General features: G+C 41.2%; 1 protein-coding gene across 3 annotated transcripts in view; it reads left to right on the top strand.

Moving 5' to 3' along the window:
- Positions 1-19752, top strand: part of MYRIP (myosin VIIA and Rab interacting protein) — a 189312-nt gene that overhangs the window by 146850 nt on the left and 22710 nt on the right. For all 3 annotated transcript variants that reach the window (XM_031553972.1, XM_031553971.1, XM_031553973.1), the window contains 2 exons: positions 9775-9952; positions 13615-14264. In XM_031553972.1, coding sequence (XP_031409832.1) covers positions 9775-9952; positions 13615-14264 — 828 coding nt within the window. The remainder of the gene's footprint in view (positions 1-9774; positions 9953-13614; positions 14265-19752) is intronic.

The following is a 19752-nucleotide window of genomic DNA, read 5'->3' as shown; positions in this document are numbered from 1 at the left end:
ACCAGCAAAACAAAACAAAACAAAACAAAACAAAAAAAAACTAAAAACAACTTTACTGCATCATTTATGCCTTATACTAAAGAGTATTTCCACTTCCTCGCACTTATTTCTCACCATAATGCCTTTAGTTCCTGCTTATAAAGCTGGAGAAAATCTGACAAGCTGCATTAGTAACGTTTTAAGAAGAGCAGCTAGGGAAAAGAAGTGAAAATAAGTCATAGGCTTGAATATGTTGTTTCACAACTGGAGAGCAAAGACAGTGACAGATGAGTTCCAGTAAATTTTGATAGAGTGGTTTAAGCTGCTGCTTCTGAATATCCTGCTGCTGTGCTCATGCAGGCTGCTCCCCCACAGCAGAGCCTTATCTCCAGCTTAGTTTGCCAGCTTACGCTGCCAGTGAAAATAGATTTACCCCAGAATATAAGACTGTGGGCCAGAATTGCAGAGATAAAAATGAGAGTTTCCCCCCATCAACTTCCAAATTGGAGGAGCAGTGCCTTTAAGCTGCTGCTGTTTACCAGGCTATCACAAATCAGAGTGGGCATGTTTAGGCGCTTTGCTCTGCAGCTCCTAGGCTGTTATGGTTGCCTACTAGGATAGCAGAAATACAGTCACATTCACTCTAGCAAAAGGTCTGCTGGAGAGTGTACTGAAAGACAACTTGCACAGAGCAAATTTAGAGCAGTTACTACCTGCCTGATACTCAGCAGCAATGGTAGAACAACCCCAAATGCTTTTACCTGAGCTTGCTTTCCATTCAATATTGCTTTCATCCACCTATAAATGCTAAGCATACACAGCAGATTTGGAGGGCCGAATTGCATTAATTTCTCCTCTGTTTGCCATTTGAGAAAGCTGTCTATTCTGACAAAAGTATTGCAGTACTTCATCTTTCCAAAATGAAAGCCTGGATTCTAGAGAAGTTGGCAGTTAGATCCTATGACATTCCATGAAAAGTTCTTTACACTCTTTCAGGAAGATTTTAGAACTCTTGTCCAAATTTGTGACAGCAAATCTTTATGAGCTCCATTGCAGTAAGTGAAGCTTTCCTAACTGACGGCACTGATGTTCACCAAAATAATGCAAACCCTCAATTTTCCTGTACATATCTTGTCATTGAGCTGTATGTGATTGTTGTCATAGTTTGAGCAGATATTAGCCACAAGAAGGCTAAGGGAAGGAAAAAAGAAAGCACTTTAAATGTGCTGTTTACAGAGGCTGGAGTTGTCTATATAGTCCTGTTTCCCTGTATGGATTACTTAAGTAGAGTTAGGTCTTTGTTACAAAGCAAAGAAACAACTTAGTCCTTGAAGTAAGCAGAAACAAGACAGGTTAAATGTAAGGGAAGAAATTATTAACAGAAATATAAATAGGCAGAGGACAGGGAAGTAACGATCTCAAACATGAAGGCAATTAGAATTTCACACGTTTGGACTAGAGATTTATCTTAAAGCAGATATCTGTATTTATATTCTGTGTAGAACATAAGACACGTGGCTTAGCTAGCATAATAAAGCTAACAACATTGGTACTTAAGGCAGTTGGGTGCCATAACACTGCCCAATCGAAACCTGTATTTATCACTGCATTGCACTGTATTACCAGAAGCTTGCTAACAGCACGGGGAAGCTGTAGCGATCCCAAATATAATAGTGGGGTTACGCTTGCTGAGCAGTTTTTTTCTAATCACAGCTACTTACATGGAGCTCATCCACATCATCCAGAAAATTCCAGTGGGCGTCCAAAATCACCAGCTTTGAAATGACCATTACATTTGTTCGGTTATCTCTTTGTAGATGTGCACTGTGGAAGCCAACAGACGGGCTGCATGAGACCTACTTGATTAGAGGGAAATCTATTGATCTCCTCCCTAATGAACCCTTCCCACCTCGTATCTCCCTGAGATATGTTATTGATTGTTTAACTGCAGTATTGTGGTATGGCAGTAGCCAAAAATACTGTCTTTTCCTTTTTTACCTCTTCGATTTCTTCAAGATCCCTTGTCTGTCCTACAAGTATATATTTTTTTTAGCACAGCTGACTATTTTATTTCTCCATCTCATAAACAGAGATAGATGGCACCATCTGTTTCTCATTATCAAACAGAGGCTGTACAGTGCTGGGATAGGAGGAGCCTAACATGAAGGATGGGTGATTCCATGCTCCTGCAATCCCTTTCTACCCCATACATCACTGCCAGTGAGAGCAGTTGGCATATTGCATCCCATTTAAACACTGATGGAGTGCAGGTATCCTGGTGTGCTTTAAGTGCTGTATTAGCGGTCTTTACTTTACAGCTAAAAGATTGCATATATAAACAGAAGCTCATCCATAATTTATAGTATTTAAAACAGCTAGGGATATAAGGAAAAGGAGGATTTCATTAAATACACATTATGATGCCCCTCAGGGGAAGTGGAAATTTACTGGTTAAGCCAATTATAAGGTCCGCAGTATACTATGAGTTGTGGTTTTTTTTTGTCTTTTGTGTTCTTTGAATGCTTTAAAGTCTGAGGTTCAACACTGCTTTGGAAATCCCTGCAGATTTTGCAGGTATTCTGTACCTTTGTAGATTTGTCCCAAACAAATATTTGAAGAACACCTTTTCAAGGAGGAGCTCTGTTCAGCAGTCATGTGGTGCAGTAGGAGAGCCACTTCAGATGAGGGAGGTGTAATGCTGTAGGAAGTTTTTGCCAAAGCCAGTTCTTACCTCTCAACAACTTTGTGTCAGAAAAAAACACATTTATGGCTCATTACTATATCATGTCATAGATGGATCTTTCAGCTTTTCTGCGTCAGCTGGGATCAGAAAGTTGCACAGAATATGTTGCCTGGACCTACTTCCAATAAGGCATGCATGCTTTTATGCTGGATCCTGGTGGGTTTTATTTACTCGCTTCTTTACACAACCTATCACAGAATGAGGAAGAACAATAAACTCTGAAGTGGAAAAGCCCTTAGTGCGCTAGAAATAATGGGTCTTTTTAAATTCACTTCTATTTTGAGCAGATCCAAGTTTCTCTAAGTATTTTGCAGGTTACGAATCCTGCTGCCATCTACTGGCTTTTCAAGTGTAACACTGAAGTCTCATTGGAAAACTGATCAGGGCTAGCTGACCATTTGACTCTTCATGCATTTCAGATCAACGCATCCCTGGGCACAGTCATCTGGTTAATTTCCTCCCTTCTGCTGCAATAGAAGGATAGGCTACAGCTGCTTTTGCAGTACTATCTCAGCAGTCATTATCACCTTTTAAGGCTTCAGGTAGCTAAATAATCAGTGCAAAGCTCAACATGGCAGCATTGTCCTTTTTGAGTTGTGTAGTTTGAATTTGTTTGAGATGCAGCTCTAGCAGAAGATTACTCATTCTTGGCTGTGTAGTACTCTTTGTGCACTTGACAAACATCCAAAAAGACAGCTTTGGATTCTAGATATATGATCAAGCCCATGCAGGCCTAAATTCAACTGAATTACTTTTACTGCCAGCAAGCCAAGATAGGTTTTAAGGCATGACAGGAAATAGGAGAGGGGATAGAGAAAGATGGTTGTTCTGCAGTGTTATTTTCTGAAGAACATAGATCGTGTGTGGTTCTTTCAGCTTTGTTTTGTCTTAAAGTTGTTATCCTAACACACAAAGCCTTAACATCTGATTTAAAATTCGTGATGCTCAGAGAGAGAGAGAGGCTGCCTGACGCTTACTTTATTTTTAGTTGAAATTGGTGTGCAGTATCACAGAGAGAAGCAAACAAACACGGAATGCTAAAGATTTCTCTGTGGAGGAGCTGTTTGAGTCAGACATGCTGTGATCTGTGATGGGTGAGTGCTCTTCTGAGCACGACTTCACGGACAAAGGTCAGAATGGGACATGAAAGGTTGAGTGGGTGTAAGTCTGTAATAGTTGATGTACCAGAAACCTCTATAGACTTGCTCAAATACATCCATGCTATTGATTGAACTAGCTCTTCTATGTTCCTAGTATCTTCCTAAATTGTTAACCACTTAAGTACAATAGAAGGGTGTTTATACTCATTTGCTGGAACCAATATTTAAATATTCCTTACTACTAGCTTAAAATCCTCTTTATTAAAAGCAATAGCATTTTCAATTTGTTATTGTTCGGGGGGGAAAAAAAAAAGTCTATCAAACACTGTGGATTTTACTTCTGTGTGGTGCTGTGTAGAGCTTTTTGCGTGCTCAGCTTCAGTGGGCTGGTTGGGGAATAATCTCCTGCCGCTCTCCATTGCGATCTCCAGATCCTCAGGATCAGATAATCCAAGCTGAACCAAAACAAATATACACCCAAACATGGCTCTGTGTGTTCTTTCACAGCTGTGCAGTTCATACTGCTGATGGACTGAGCACTCCCTTGAAGTCCTTGTAAAGGATCAGAGATGCTGAGGGGAATGGCTGTCTGAGCAGCCAGTGGCAGGATGGCAAACCCACCTGAAGAGCAGCCAGGCTGCACCTGTGGCACCAGCAAGGAAGTCGGCTTGGACAGCCCTGCAGGAATGGATGCTGTGAGGTTTTGGCAGGACAGGAGCGGTTTTCTTTGCTTTTTTCCAGAATTTTTCAAGAATTTGCCCAAGTAGCTGGGCTACATGCTGTTAATCAAGGTGGTGTTTCAGGATGGAATGATACCCTAACCAGTTGAGTGAGAAAATCTCTCTTTCATCTGCTTATTCTTGCCCCTTTTCAGAAGCCCTAGGGTTGCTAACAGATCCTTTGCCACATACAAGATTAACTAAGGAACAGATGCTTGAAACCCTTGGTATTTCACACCCACTGCTAAATGTCTGGACTGCATACATTTGAGCAGAGGGAAAAATCACTTCCAGGGATAAATATGCTGTGGCAGAGTGGCACCATTCTCAGGCTCATCTCGTCTCCTTCCTGGTGTGGGAGTTTTCATACCAAAGAATGCAGTATCTGTTGATGTTTAGGGACTGCTACAGTGCTTGTTCAGGTGGGTGGCACCTGCTGGTTCTGTCTGTGCACTGATTGTATTTATGGAGCGCAGATGAGAAGCGAGTGAGGGCTTTTTGCTGCAAACAGGCGTAGCTGTAAAATTTGCAGGCACAGAGAGAGGTACCTAAGTCATCTGTGTTTGTGCTGGCAATTTCAGGCTGCATCACTGAATAAACAAGGTGGTCTTCAAAGCTCAACCCAGCAGCTGCCCCCGGGTCCAAGCCCAGAGGTGAGGTTCCAGTGCCATGGAGGCCCTGCAGCTGCCTTACCCTTATGGCACCACAGGTTTAAGAGAATTCTTTATCTATGCCAGATAAGTGTAGATAAATTAGAGTTTTGCTACTTAAAATAGACCAAAGGAATAGGGTAAAACGGAAGAGAAGTGAGGGGAAAAACATGCAAGACCCAGAATATTCTTTGTAGACTTCAATTAGTTGCTTTTGGGTCCTATTTTGTAATACTACTTTGGCTTCTGTTTAGAAGCAAGAGGAATTGCCCATTAATTACACCATTTTATCTTTTGAGAAAGAATGTAGAGCAAAATCTGCCTATTCTCTCTCTAAATAATATATATACATACATGGCAGTTATTCAAGGTAAACAATCCATAGTTTATCATCTTTAGATTCAATATTTGCAAGTGTGTTTTTATAAAAAATTGTTCTTCCTTAAGGTTACTTATTCTCGTTTTACTTATTTAGTGTTCCAAAGCGTGATCTTGTAAATTGTTATAGATGTTCAGCTGATGGAATGTTTATGTAATAATAGACTTTGTACGTGATTAATTTTTATCCTATCCTTTAATCTTCAGAAATCATATCGCCTATACAAGACTATACATAGAAAGCAGATTGCTTTTAGTTCTATGCCAGAACAAGATGAAGGCTAAGTTTTCTTCATTAAGACTTTATTACTATGTAGCAGAAATTGCCTGAATAGGTGGGGGAAAGAGAGTAATACAGTGTTTGGGATTTCTTTTTGAAACAGACATCTCACAGCAGGTGCCGGTAGGCAGGATTCGGTGGGCACTCATCTAACTGAAACGATGGGAATGCTGTGACTGTATTTTGCATGCCGTGATGTACTGCACAGCAATTCAATATGCAGCACGGACCTGAGAGGGAGCAGCATGTATGGGGAGCACAGCAAATGACCTGCATGGTTGCAGTGCCATCTGTCGATGTTTAAATTTATTGCAGAAACGAAGAAACGAACAGCTGAAGTACTTCAGTGTTTGACTACAAACAGGAGGGGACAGGATAGCCTTGTAATTTGCACTTGACTGACAGGTTATCACTTTCTGACAAAACAGCTCTGGTCAGAATAGGTGCCAGTAGTTTTAGCTGGTCAAGAACGACCCTCTTGACCTCTCTTATCTTTATAAATCAAAGCTCCTATACTTCTGTCTCCTTTTGAAAGTCATATTTAGGCTGTTGCATTATTTAGATTCTTGTGGCAAATGCACTGGACTGGTCTGTCAGTCACGAGATCTAATTGCTGTTCAGGTTTGTAGGCAATTGGTAAAGATGCAGGGCCATGACTCCTCCATTTAGTCAACACGTGCCCCTTTTTCCAACGCCAACTGACCCAAGGGCCTGTCAGTGCAGCTGACCTTCCCTCAGTCTCCCCTCTGCCTCTACACACAGCTACATGGAGTACCAGATAAGCTTCCAGTCCTGTTCCCTCATGTGGCAGTGCAGTCAGCAGACATACGTGGGCTGGTAGCCCAGACAGAACTCCCACAACTGTACGACTGCTGAGTTACCTGAGCCAGCTGGTTGATGTGCCAACCGAGGTTAGAGCTTTTGCTGTGTAACCTCACCTTAGGTGACTGACTTTCTAGTTTGTCTCTACTTCTAATTGCAAAAGAAAAGGAGGTCATGAATCATTTTCTCGTCAAATACAGTCAGCAATCAGAACAGTAGTTAATTAGTGATGGATTTACAGGCAATGCTTGCTTCTGTGCTTTGAAAAAAATGAGCATGTCTGTGCCACTGTATACTGATTTGTTCTCATGCCAGGATGTACTTCGTTGTATTCCTGCACCAGGCTTGAGTATTGGCACTCCTTTTTTTATAGTAATTAGGACTACCTGTGGTTGTACCAGTCATTCTCTTAGGAGAGAATATTTACACTTGCACTTACGTGTGTCTGAATAAAACAGTTGCACTATGTGTTATTCCGGCCTTAACTAAAACTGGCTTTCAGAGCAAGAAATGGCCCAATCCTTTTATTTACAACCTAATTGGAGCTCATTAGAGCACTGCCATTTCTTGGTTTGTCTAGATAGAACAACTAAACAGCTGCAAAAGTAGTAATGAAGTGTGCTAGTTCAACAGCCCCCTACAAAGCATCATTTCACTCTTTTACAGTGTGAATACAGAGGTGCAATCAAGCCATCCTAGCCTGGCATTAGCAGTAGATTCAGCATATTACTGGTTCTGTGCTGCCCACAGAAAGTTGACAGAGGCTGCGGACAGTTTCCATCTGGCCTGACCCAAAGGCTTCGGGACACAACTTAAAAGAATCAATTTGTCTTCAGTAACACATTTCCAATGTGTTTGAGGTCCTGGGCTGCTACAGCACATTGAACAGCGTGCTTCCCTGTCTCTCACTGCTGTTTGTCAATCAGGCTGTTAAGGTAGCCCTCTCCTCTTTAAAATCCTTCGTGGCATTGCATATCTTCTGGTCTGCCCGAAGGATGTATCTGCCTCACGGTGTGCATGCACTCAAGTTGGCTTTAGGTTGCACAAGCAGTGCTGCAGAGGAAGAGGTCTTCGGGCAGGATTTGCCGAGCTCCTTCCCTGGGATTTGCAACCCATGCCAGGTTCTGTGTTATCTCAGCAAAGCTGTTAGCAGATCTCAAGTTAGCTGAGAGCTAAGTGCAAACACTGCCACTGCCATGATGCAACCTTACTGGGATGTTTATGAAATGGTGAGTAGGCAGGCGAGAAGCTGCCATTTAAACAAAACGCTAGTTGAAGCTGTCAAACCTACAGATTATACATAAATAAGGAAAAGCGTGTTGCTTTCATTATCTAAGGCCAGGTTATCATTAAACAGACTACTTAACGTTTTCCTGATTATTTTTTTCTCCTCCTTATGATTCAGTTCTTTAAGTAACAAGGGAAAATAGAGACTGTAGGATACTAGTTCTTCCGGGTTCCTCCGCATCTCTTATCCCTTTGTTTGCCATGTTCTCCTCAAGGGAATATTCATGGTACTGGGCAAATGGAGACAGCCACAACTACATGCTATTCTCAATACGTGGCAGTTTTAACACAAAAATATCAGAGCATATGGCAGACATGAACTGGTCCTAAATAACTGTAAAAATGTGAAGTTTTGTAGTTAATGGGAAGATGTACAGTTAATTAAATCTTCTGGCATGGTCCCACAGGACACACACACAGGAGCATTTCAGATGGGAGGAAGCACAGCCAGAACAGCCATTTAAACATTGCTCTCACAGCAGCAAGGATGCCCAGCAGTGTTTATGCTTACCTGGGAATTGAAGGGACTTGAAAGTATCTTAAAGACATGTTATCCTTTTCCTCATCTACAACAAGTGCAAAGTAGAGCTCTGATACAGGAAAAGTCTGGCCCTTTTGAGGTTAACAGATTTAGTCAATTATCTGTAAAGTGAACATCAGTTAAAATGTACAAATCTTTCAGAGTGTCAGCTTGGTCCCTGTAAAGTAGTTGAGCAATTGAAAGCATACTTTTTAATGAAACCCTAACACACAGACAATCTAAAAACTCCGTAATGAAGGCCTAGACAGAGTTTTTGAGTGGTAACAATTTCTGAGGGGAAGAAGCTAGTTGTCATTCTAAAAAGTGATCACTTCTGCCATTCATTTAGTGCCTAAACGCATAGTGCCATCAAAAGCAAAGCCACTAAGTAAAGAAATAAAATTGTGCAGTATCAAAATAGTGTCAAACAGATGTTAAAACATGATTTGAGCTGCTGTATCCGTGTTTCTAGAATTGCACATGTAAGATGAGAGTGAATTGCCTTGAAATCAGCAGGGCACTGCCAGTTTTCTCCTTTTTTTTTTTGACAATCTGGCCTATTTTAAATACGACTCGTGTAGCTGATCCCAACAGCTAAATCAAAGCTAAAATGTCTGATGTTTCTGTGTGGATTCAAAGGAGAGGACCCTTTCCTCTCAGTCACAGTCAGAGCTCATTAGCCAATCACAGTCATATGTTACCTCATCTTGACTTGAAATGTGACCTTACTACAAAAAGATAGGTGTGCAATTGTCAGTTTTGTTGATTGCATGAAACTGCCCAGCGTATTGTAAGATATGTATATCCTAGCAAACAAAAGAATTTGGCATTCAAATCAGTTGAGTTGCAGATCTATTTCTGGGGAACAGGCTGTTTGTTTGCATTTTCTTTTTAATTTTTAACTTCTGAATATTGTTACAACAGATGGTCTGTTGAGCCAACAATAGATCATCATGTCTCACCACAATGGGATCTCTTTCTGGCTAGCTTGAATTGGAACTGGTAGATATCAGTCCTCACCAAGCGCATTCGGAACAGCTACACCTTAATTGCTCCTTCCATCTGGCCCCTGGTAGTACAAACAACTCCCTGCCTCCTTGCATAACATCAGGAGGACACGTGGGTAAGCAACCTAGCACTGAAGCAGTTCTTTTGAACACATTAAATTCCATTTCTGGATGCTCACAGACCCCACACTTCTTTGAGTAACAGAATGTTCATGTTAATTACAGAAAAGAGTTTGATAACTAAATATTCCTGCTATTAAATTATGCTCTTTGATTTTTATTCCTGCAGAGGTCTCAGTCAGCATTCTCCCTGGCTAGTGAAGATACACCCAGCAAAGGACTAGACCCTGCATCGTCTGTGACTGAGGCTCTTTGGAGGCAGCAGAAAGGACAATTCAAGAAGCAGAAGGAACGCAAGCTCTCTGCATTACCCAGCTGGAAAAGTGTGGACAGGCTAAATGAAACAAGTAAATATTTCTAGTACGAATATGATTCTTTTTTTTCAGTTTTCACTCCCTTGCTGTCTGTAATAGGGATTAGGTTCACACTCAGTGCACATTGCCAGTAAGCACACAGAGTCAGAATCCACGCTAAGGGCTCTGTTTTGTTTCTGTGCAGAATCAGGTGCTAGGTGATCCTTTGCAAAGCAAGCACATCCCCAACTAGAAGGATGGTCACTAACATACAACTTATAAAATAGTTTACAAAACTATTTTCTTTGACAGTTTCTAATTGATTGTTCTGTTTCATCTTTACTGGAGAAGCACATTATGGAGCTAGAAGGTTTCCCTTGTCTAGGGAGGGGTAGCTGCTGTCTCGTATCCATCTTTTTTCTTTATTGGTGGACATGTTTTTTAATATGTTAACAACCCTTAATGAGCTTAAAGGTCACTTATGGAGCACTCTCTCTTCCTCTTTTGTTGATACTCTCACATTAGCACATACTTGACCACTTGTGGTCAAGTTGTTTACCTTGTCACTTGTTTTGCACTTTTATCACACACACACAAAATCACAGAATCACGGGGGTTGAAAGGGACCTCTGGAGATCATCGAGTCCAACCTCCTCTGCTAAAGCGAGTTCCCTACAGTAGGCTGCACAGGTAGGTGTCCACTGTGTGGAATAAATAAGACATAAAGCAAGGGCCTCATCTAGGAAATTTCTGTTGGCATCTGTGCTTGCAGAGGTCACATATGAAAATGTCTACGTCTGTATGTCTGTTTGGTAATGCTGAGTGTTTCATGATTGCATTGGACTGTATGACTGCTTATCCTACCATTGTTTTTTTCCAATAACAGATTCAAAATTTGGGCCTTTGGGAAGTTGATTTTGGAGTATTACAAAGCATTAGGCATCTAACTTGGACGTGTTTCAGAGCTTTTAAGATACAGGAGCCTCAGGGCTGTGTTGTTTTTTTTGCCTAGTTATTTGTCCTCCAGTGAAAGGAGTCTGCAGATGCCTGTAGCCTCCCTTCTGCTGCACAAGTTAACATTTGTGAGGCTACATAGTGAACCAAACAGTGAAATAATTCAAGTTTAAGATTCCCCTCACACATTTATCTTCTACCCTGATGAATTCACCTGTGCAGCCCTGCAGGTTTGATGAAGCTGTATGGGTGAGAACAAGCAGTTGCCCTAGATTAAATGCCCTCTCTGTGTACACTGGATATGAATGCGAATGTGAAAATAAGTGGAGCAGCATCAGAAGTTAGCCCCATTACTAAGCCAGCACCGTGGGTTTTAGAGTGCAGTTCCCTGCTTGCTTCAAGGTGACATAAGTACAGTCTGTCACTGAAGAATGTGGCTTCTGCTGTTGGGGTGCCAGTTTCCTCTGCCTCTCTTGTTCTGGCCACGTCAGGTAACTGCTGCACAAAAGAGCAGCTTAGTTTTCATCCTCACAGAGACACTAATGATCACGTTGGCACAATGGGAGATAGTGAACTGCTCATTTCAGCAGCAGCCCTGGCTCCAAGGGACACAGCAGCAGAGCTGACCACTGCCTCTTGCTGTTGTTCCTCCAGGACACAGGAGCTGCTCATTCCTGTGCTTTCTCTGCTTTCTCTCGAGGCAGCTGTAGAGCTGCTGCATCTGTCTGATCCCTGCAGCAATCCCTGATGGGACTTCCCATCAATTCCATTTGTGTTTTTGTAATGCCAATTGAGTTAGAGAAGCTGGGAGGCTGAAAATTAGACAGCATGAATAGTGTCCTCTACCTGAAAATTGAGTGGTAATAAAGTAGCATTAAAATGTGACTTAGCTAAGTATTCTTTATTTGTGAACTGTTCCTTCAGTCTCCTGTTGGAAATGTTGTTTTCCTGGGCATTTTAGTCCGAGGCCTATTTTCAGTAAAGCAGTTAATTATGTACTTAAATTTAAGCGCTCACTTCGATCCCATTGAATTCAACTGTTCAGCAATTTAGTACTTAACAGTTGCTTAACCAGAGCAGAATGGCAAATTGACCCAATATCCTTTTAGGTGCTCCATTCAGAGGATTTGCTCTGTTTCTTTCATTTAAGAACCATATCTGTGATGAAATTGAGCTGCCTGTAGAGCTTATATTAAATATTTGAGTGTGCTAATATGTGTAAATAAGATCTTACCCGTGAGTAGTAAATAGCTTGTATTAGGCTGCAGAAAATGCAAGAAATCTTAGCCAAGAGTTTGAAGCGGTAACATTAGTGGGCTTTTGTAGTCACATAGCCAAAAAGCAGTTCACAATTCATTTTGATTAGAGTGGTTTAAACGACGACTCGAGACGAATACTTTGAACTTTTTCCTTTTTGCAATAGTTTCTTAATGAGACTTCTTAAAACCTGTTTTAATTTTCTCTTGGATAAATTATAATGTGCACCCTAAGAACTGTGCACAAAATCCTTTCTTTCAAATAAGTGACTTTGGTTTGGAAAATCAGAAGGACCCATTTCATATGACTTGAATTTTTTTGAATGTAAATTTCTCAGTGGGTTGCCTTTCCATCCTGCTTACCCTCTAGGATCTAATCAATCATTATCCTCTCTTCAGATAATTGAGGATGATTCTTATGTGTAATTGCTAAACAAAATCAAGGGATGTGGTTTGGGAGAGGAAAAAAACAACATAATGGTATGGGAATCCACTGCATTACTTTTGTGTAATATGGCACAGCTGAATTCAACTTCTTTTGTGTCTCCCAAAGCTGATTGTTGTGTTTGAAAGAAGTGAGGTTTTTAAGGAAAGGTGGTCTTCTTTCTCTCAAGAAAGTCCTTTGCTGAAATTACTGGGCATTGCTGGAAAACATAAGAAAGCTCCTCATTTGTGAGGACGATTCTCATGCTTGATATTTTGTCTTCTTCCTATATCAGCGATTACAATAAAGAGTGTACATCAGCTGGAAGTCTTTTTCTGTATTTAGTAACTTTCAGTGGATTTCTCTTCTGTATCCATAGCTATCTCCGTTTTATTACTGATTCATTTCAGGCATCCCTAACACCTTTAGGCAGGTCTGTTACCCATTGTATCCCTTTTTTATTTTTACTATTATTATTATTATTTGTCGTTTGTTGAAACTAGATTTCTCTAGTTTTACTTTATATCCTGTAGTGTTTAGGCTGAAGGAGATTCCCTCATCTCTTCCAGCATGTATCCCCTGTCTCCTCCAGAACACAGAGCTCTGGCTTGATTGTTCCTTAAAAGGAAGCCCTTTCAGAATCTGGCTCACACTTTGTTGCTCTTCTCCATCCTTTTTCCATCTTTTCTTTTTGAGATGGGGTGTCAAAACTGCACATAGAATCAAAGACATATGCAAAATATGGGATTTATAGATGTCTGTGTACTGGTTTCCTTCATTCTTTCCTAATATTTATTTGGGGGGGGGGGGGCGGGAGGGGGAGGGAAAAAAGTCTTGGTTTAAGCACTCTCATATTTCAAGTTGTCATCACCATGACTTTAAGTGGTGACTTCTGATCAGAAATACAGCAGCATAGTCCAGAACACGAGAGAATTCATAGTAGCAGCAACACATGCATTTGTCCATTGGTTTTGTTGAAAGCTCCAATCTGTGGCCAGATAACTGCAAGCAGGCATCAAGAGCTCTTCACACTGTGATAATGTATGATATTTGAAAAGTTTGTTATTCTTTCATTTTCATAGATCCGCCTCCCGTTTTACAAAGCACTGATGGAAACTGGGTAGCTTTGCAGAATATCTCCTTGCCTCGCCCTCGAATGCTCGCCAAACCAAAGAGTCAAGTATTTGAAGCTTTGGAGAATGAATCCAGCGTTGTGTCTGCATATGACGAGATGGGCTCAGACAGCGAGGATGATTACGACTGGAATGTAGCCTTGAACAAGCTGCGGCGGAGACCTCGGCAATTACCAGATGATTTCTATTGTACCAATTCCCAGTATGATTCTGAATGGGTTTACGGCAATGATCAGTACCAGGCGGTCACCTCACCTTCCTCTGGGTTATACACCAATACTGAGACGCTGTTCTCTGATTCTGAAACATCGTCGGTAAACTCTTCCCAGGAAGCTAAAGGACCTAGCAAACTTCTCTGGTTACAAAGCAGAACTCAGAGTGATGTGCCCAGAATGGAAAAAAAACATTTCCATGGGGAACTGGATGTAAATTTCAACCCACAGGCAACCAGCTTGGAGTATTCAGATAGCAGTGAGACTGAAGAAGTTCAGTATGACTTAGAAAAGAGATCAAGAAGATGGAAAAAGAACAAAACAATCGCTGAAGAATTATGTGAAGGAAAAAATCACACAAAAGCCAACGTGAAGAATTTAAGTCAGGTAATTGTGATCTTACTGAATGCAATCTAAAAATATGTATATATAAGCAAAACTAATTAAACTGTGCTGGCAGTAGCATGTGAATTGTGAGTGGGAGATGGAATGTTCTTGCAAGCCTTATCTTCATCATGCCTCATAACCAAGAAGAAACAAAAGGTAAAGTGTTAAATATACCATGAACAGGCTTTGCTTCTTTCTCAGACATGCCACTTTCATCTGATCAATCGCATCAGTAATGCTGAAAAATACAGTACTCCTTAAGAAAAAGTCAGGATTTGCCAACAGCCATCAAATGCTCAGTAATCACCTGTAGATTTTATCTTTTTTTTTACTCCTTTGTTCTCGGAATAAGAATGAACTCATATGCCTGGGAGTCCTCACTGTGCTGTTTGCAAATGTCCTGGTACAGGATAAAGCTAAGGAGCAGTAGAAATTCAGGAATTAATGATTTTGAAATATGGTCCAAATACTGTCTGCTTTTTATTAATCACTTGATTGTTTCAGTTCTGGTGTGCTACAGTGAGTGTTCACAAACTACTTCCATTTAAGTGATTTCTCATTTGATGAAGAAGCAAATAGAATGTAAGTGCTCTAACTTGAAAAAAACTATCACGGAACTTAAAGACAGTAAAGCACTCCCCAAACATTTCTCTTAAACATGCAGGAGATAACATGAAAGCAAAGAAGTCTTCTCTGTTTAGGATTTGTTCAAGCCAGAGACTGGTATTATGTAGGGGATCCAGTTGTCCCCCAGTATTTACCAGCCATGCAAGCACACTTCTCAGTCTGGTGGAGGAGAATCCTGACCTCTTGTCCAGTTCCATTTCTTGTGTCCTACTCCTCTCAACTCATGTAGCTGGGTCATTGCTGCAATGCTGCAGTGGTGAGTCTGAAGCAAGGAGCTAAACGCTGTCTTCTGCCTATACTTCTGATCACAGACTGATCTTTAAAGCTGTCTGAGCAATGTTAGGATGGCTGCAATTGTTTGCTTATGCTACTAGCCCATATCTCTTCTGGAAACAACTGATACATATCTCTCCTGGTACAATTGGACCTTGATAGGTCAAGAGTAGGGTTCTAGGATTTAAGCAAGCTTTTAATGTAGGATAAACTATAGTTAATTCTGTATCTCTCCATCTGCTTCTAGGAGGCAGGTGTGGGTGTTCTGCGCTGACTCATTTATAGTCATGTCCCCATATGTTTATGAGCTGCAGATTTTGAAGGGGGCTTTCATGTGCTCCAACAGCACTTCAGTGACCATTAACGACCTCTTAGAACATCAGATGCAATGACAGGACTTTTCCAGGGACTCCAGAAGGACTATATTTTGTACACAGACATCTGTCTTTCCATTTCTGGCTTCACGTATTTGTGCATGTTCTGTGGGTGTCTATCTCATATTGTGGCTTCCTACATTCTACTGCTCTGTTGCAGATAAGTCCTGCAGATGTTCCTCCAGTGGAGAGCAGAGAAGCTGGGTGCCTCCAGACACACGACTGCATCCTTCAGCAGACCAGTTTGTGTCTCAGAGTGCAACCTGATGCAGAAAACGATTGCTCTTTTCAGCTCTCTTATGAGTTGCCTTGCATCCTCAGTGCTGATAGTACCCCTCTGTTGTGCTCAGACTGCAAGGTTTGGGACTCTGAGCCATTCTCCCTTTTCCTTTTACCTCGTAGGCAAAAAGAGACTGTTTCTGTTCTCTGCTCCTTCAGCCATAGTGGGGCAGGCAGCAATGCTCTGACTCGAGATCACACTCATGCTCTTAAAGCAATGAAATTTTCCCTGGGAATTAGTATTTGTGGGTATGCATGCCTTTAGTTTGTGTGTGGGCACACACCCTGGTGGCTGGTGGGACCATCAGTGCCTGCCAGCTGCTGTCTGTTACTCCATTCTCTGGTACAGAAAACTCAGAGCAGGAAGGGGCTGGCCAGAATCTGTCATAGCAAGGAAATTGCTAGGGATGAAAAAACTTAGGAAGCAATTACAGTGATTAAGAGCCTAAGGGGTAAGATTTGAGCTTTTATAGTAAATTAATCGGGCATCATTTCAATTTCTTGGGAAAGTAAAATTAAGAGGAATGTGGGGATTTCATGTGATCCCCAAAATAGTGCATTGATCTAGGTAGAGCCATGGAGGCTGCATCAGAGAGGGACTTACATGTAAGCAGTTTGCAAAAAATGATAGCATACATGCATAGTGAACTGCTGACTGTCAACTTAAGGAAATTTCACTGTGTAGTTTTCACGCTGTGTAGATTTTCATATGTTGAGATTAAAGAGAATTTACTGAAAACACACAAAATTGCATCACAACGTCAGTGAACAACTGATCATACATAGATTGCAGTGAAGATTCATACTTTTTCCATATTTTATTGCACTGTAATAATAACACAATAACTTGTTAACAGTTATGTTTTCATCCATATTTTAGAATAAGACTTCAGTTTAGCAGTCTACGCATTGGGCTTTCTTTTTAATTTGTTTCTTTACTATAGTCTGTGAGACTCACAATAAAAGGAAAGCAGGCCCTTTGCTCTCTCTCTTCTCCAAACCTGCAGAGCTGTCAGCAGTAACATTCTGGAACAATTGCAGTCATTTTGTATCTTACAACTGAATTTTATAGAATATTTCATAGAACTGTCTGGGATTGCACTCAAACAAGGGAATTTAATATTTCATAGAATAGCTTGTGTCGAAAGGGACCTTAAAGCCCACCCAGTTCTGCCCCTGTGCCGTGGGCAGGGCAGCCACCCACCCGACCAGGCTGCCCAGGGCCCCATCCAACCTGACCTTGAGTGCCTCCAGAGATGGGGCACCACAGCTTCTCTGGGCAGCTGAATTTGAGGAGATTTTTGCCACTTTATGATGGGTAAAAGAACAACTTCCTTTAGCAGGTTGTCCGTAGAAATGTTGTAAATACAGCCATCAAGCAAGCACAGTGGGATGTGAAAATTGTGACAAAACCAAAGTCCTACTGACAAGTTTCTGATTGCTTATGGAGCATAGAAGACTAAAATTCCTGGGGAACCATAACTGAGATGTGCAGCCTTTTATCTACCTACCCTGCTTGTAACAAGAATTATTTTCCATGTTCTTTACAGAAGTGACCACTCAAGCCATCAAACTCTGTTTTCATTACTGTTATTGCTTTATTGTCTTTCATTATCATTTTGAGAGGAGATGTTGCTTAGTGTAGCTGTAATTCTTAGATGTCTAATGGAAAGTAGAGTCACTTAATTGCTTCCAGAGATGAAAGTGCCCTCGTTACAAATTTGATTCTTTTATCAGAAGACCTTCCCCATACATTGCAGCTTTCTTGCCCTGCAGCCAGGTAGGGGGGGAGCACTGTGGGACTGCTGGTGCCCACAGGATGGTGCTTGGGGTGTATTTATGGGAACAGCTGCCCTGAAATTGCCCCAGTTCTCACTGAGTAGCTGCCTGCAAACTCATGATATGTCTCATCTTCATCTGGAAACTGGAATTTCTAATTTGTTTCCTATTTGAATGGATCTTTTCTGTCCAGGGTTTATAATGTAGCAGGGACTTCTGGAGCCTCGGAGACAGTATTTGGCTTGCTTACTTTATTTTGAGGCTCTTGCATTCACTGAGATTACTCTGAGTTATCAGCCATTTGCTTGCAAGGATTTGCCCAGTGTGTATTAGGAAAAGTGTATTTCCTGCTTCATTGTCTGCCAAAGGATTTACACTTGCATTAAACCTACTTGATTTACTTTTAGTGTGGCTGTGTCAGCCTGCCAGACCCTCCCTCAGGCTCTGCTTTCAGATAAACCAGCAGCCCTTTCATTCTTGTTTGCAGATGTTAATGTTATTTACTGCTGATACATGCTGATAGGAACTTACACAACGATTTATATGAACAGAAAGATGTCACTAAACTTAGCAGATAGAGCAAAAGTGTGACCGGTAAAGAATAATGAAGTTTAAGAGAGCATCTATTAAATAAATTATACCTTTCAGTGTCTTTATTATTTTTACTCATTGTCACGGCTTCTAATGCATTTTTAATCAGCTAATCCACAGAGGAGGTAACATTTCATCACAAATAGTCAAACACAAGTCAAGCAGCCCAGCAATAACAGAAGCAGCAAAACGTAGCATTTCAGGATATCATTATCTCTGCGTGTAAGCAGAAACTGACAATTCCTACAAATGTAAATACTCCAGCTGCTAAATGTGAGGAGGCTGGGAAGCAGAAGGATGGGTAATAAGAATCCAGCTGTAAGCAAATAAACGCCCTCAAATTGCGTCCTCCCCCAGGACTCTACGCTGACATTCTGTGCCTGCATAGAATGGTGGGTTTTTTGCTCCCTTGCAGTCTTAACTCCAGGCTAAACCATACTCTTCCTGCCCAGATATTTCTTGAGGAAGCCTACACTCGTGGTGCAGAGCTGTCAGAGCTCACTAGCAAGTCTTGTAATCCTAAACCACATCATCTGGAAGCAGGAGAGTAGGTCTTTGGAGGTACCTATTAAATAAATGCCCAAATACCCAAATTAAATAAGGAGGGATTCTAGTAATTAGCTGAGAGTAGGTAACTAATAATAAATATTTCAAGCTAATGAATTGCATCTCCTAAAATACAAATGTGCTGTAAATTATCTAAATTGTGGTAGTTTTTCTCCAAATTACTGGATAGATGGATTCAGCAGCAAATTTCAGATCTTACAGTAGCTTAGTATGTATTTTGCATTACCAAATTGTAACACTAAGCTGTGAAAGTGCCAGGGACTACAGTACAGTGTACTGTATGAGAGATGAAGGCTGACACTACAAACATAATGTGTCACCATGCAGAGCAGTTGAGTGAAGAGGATTTGAGGGAATCATCAGAGTTAACATTTTCTGTGAGAACTGGAGGCAATTGGTCCATCCATAAACACTGCTGCTGAGGCTGCAGAGAGAGAGTAGCTGTGCAAAGCAAATCTGCTTATGTATTTCCAAATAAATGGCAGAGAAAATGCAGCTTTTAGTCTCTCCGGCCATGTCTGGTCCTGTCACAATAAGAGAGCGCAAGGCAAATTTCCTGCCAAATAGGAATAATTTCCTGTCTGAAGATTGCTCCAAACCATTATCTTAGATCTGCTGCTGTGCGCCTGCCACCTCCAAGTCCCAGGCTGTGTTCTTTATAGCCTCCTCCTGGATGGCAGAAAAAAGAAAGCGTTCTCCGCACATGATTAAATGTTGAGCAGGCACCATGCTAGGCAGACGTGTAAAAGGATTTTGCTTTCTTTCTATTCAGCCTGCAAAATGAGAAACTTGTGGTCAGGTCTGTTTCTAACCCACCATATTTAACCAAATATCTGAGTACTTTCACTTTGAGGATTCAGAGGTAAGAAAAGAAGATGCTCCTGAAGTCTGACGTTGTTGTAAGGAGGCTGTTGTTTGGAAAATAATTATAGCTGTAGTGGGTCCACCTGTGTAACAGTCACTGGGAAAGCTGGAAATGTTAATGAATGTTGCTTTAA

The sequence above is a fragment of the Meleagris gallopavo genome, chromosome 6 (assembly GCF_000146605.3).
Source record: "Meleagris gallopavo isolate NT-WF06-2002-E0010 breed Aviagen turkey brand Nicholas breeding stock chromosome 6, Turkey_5.1, whole genome shotgun sequence".
NCBI classification, from domain to species: domain Eukaryota; kingdom Metazoa; phylum Chordata; class Aves; order Galliformes; family Phasianidae; genus Meleagris; species Meleagris gallopavo.
This window is presented reverse-complemented; position numbering and strand designations above follow the sequence as displayed.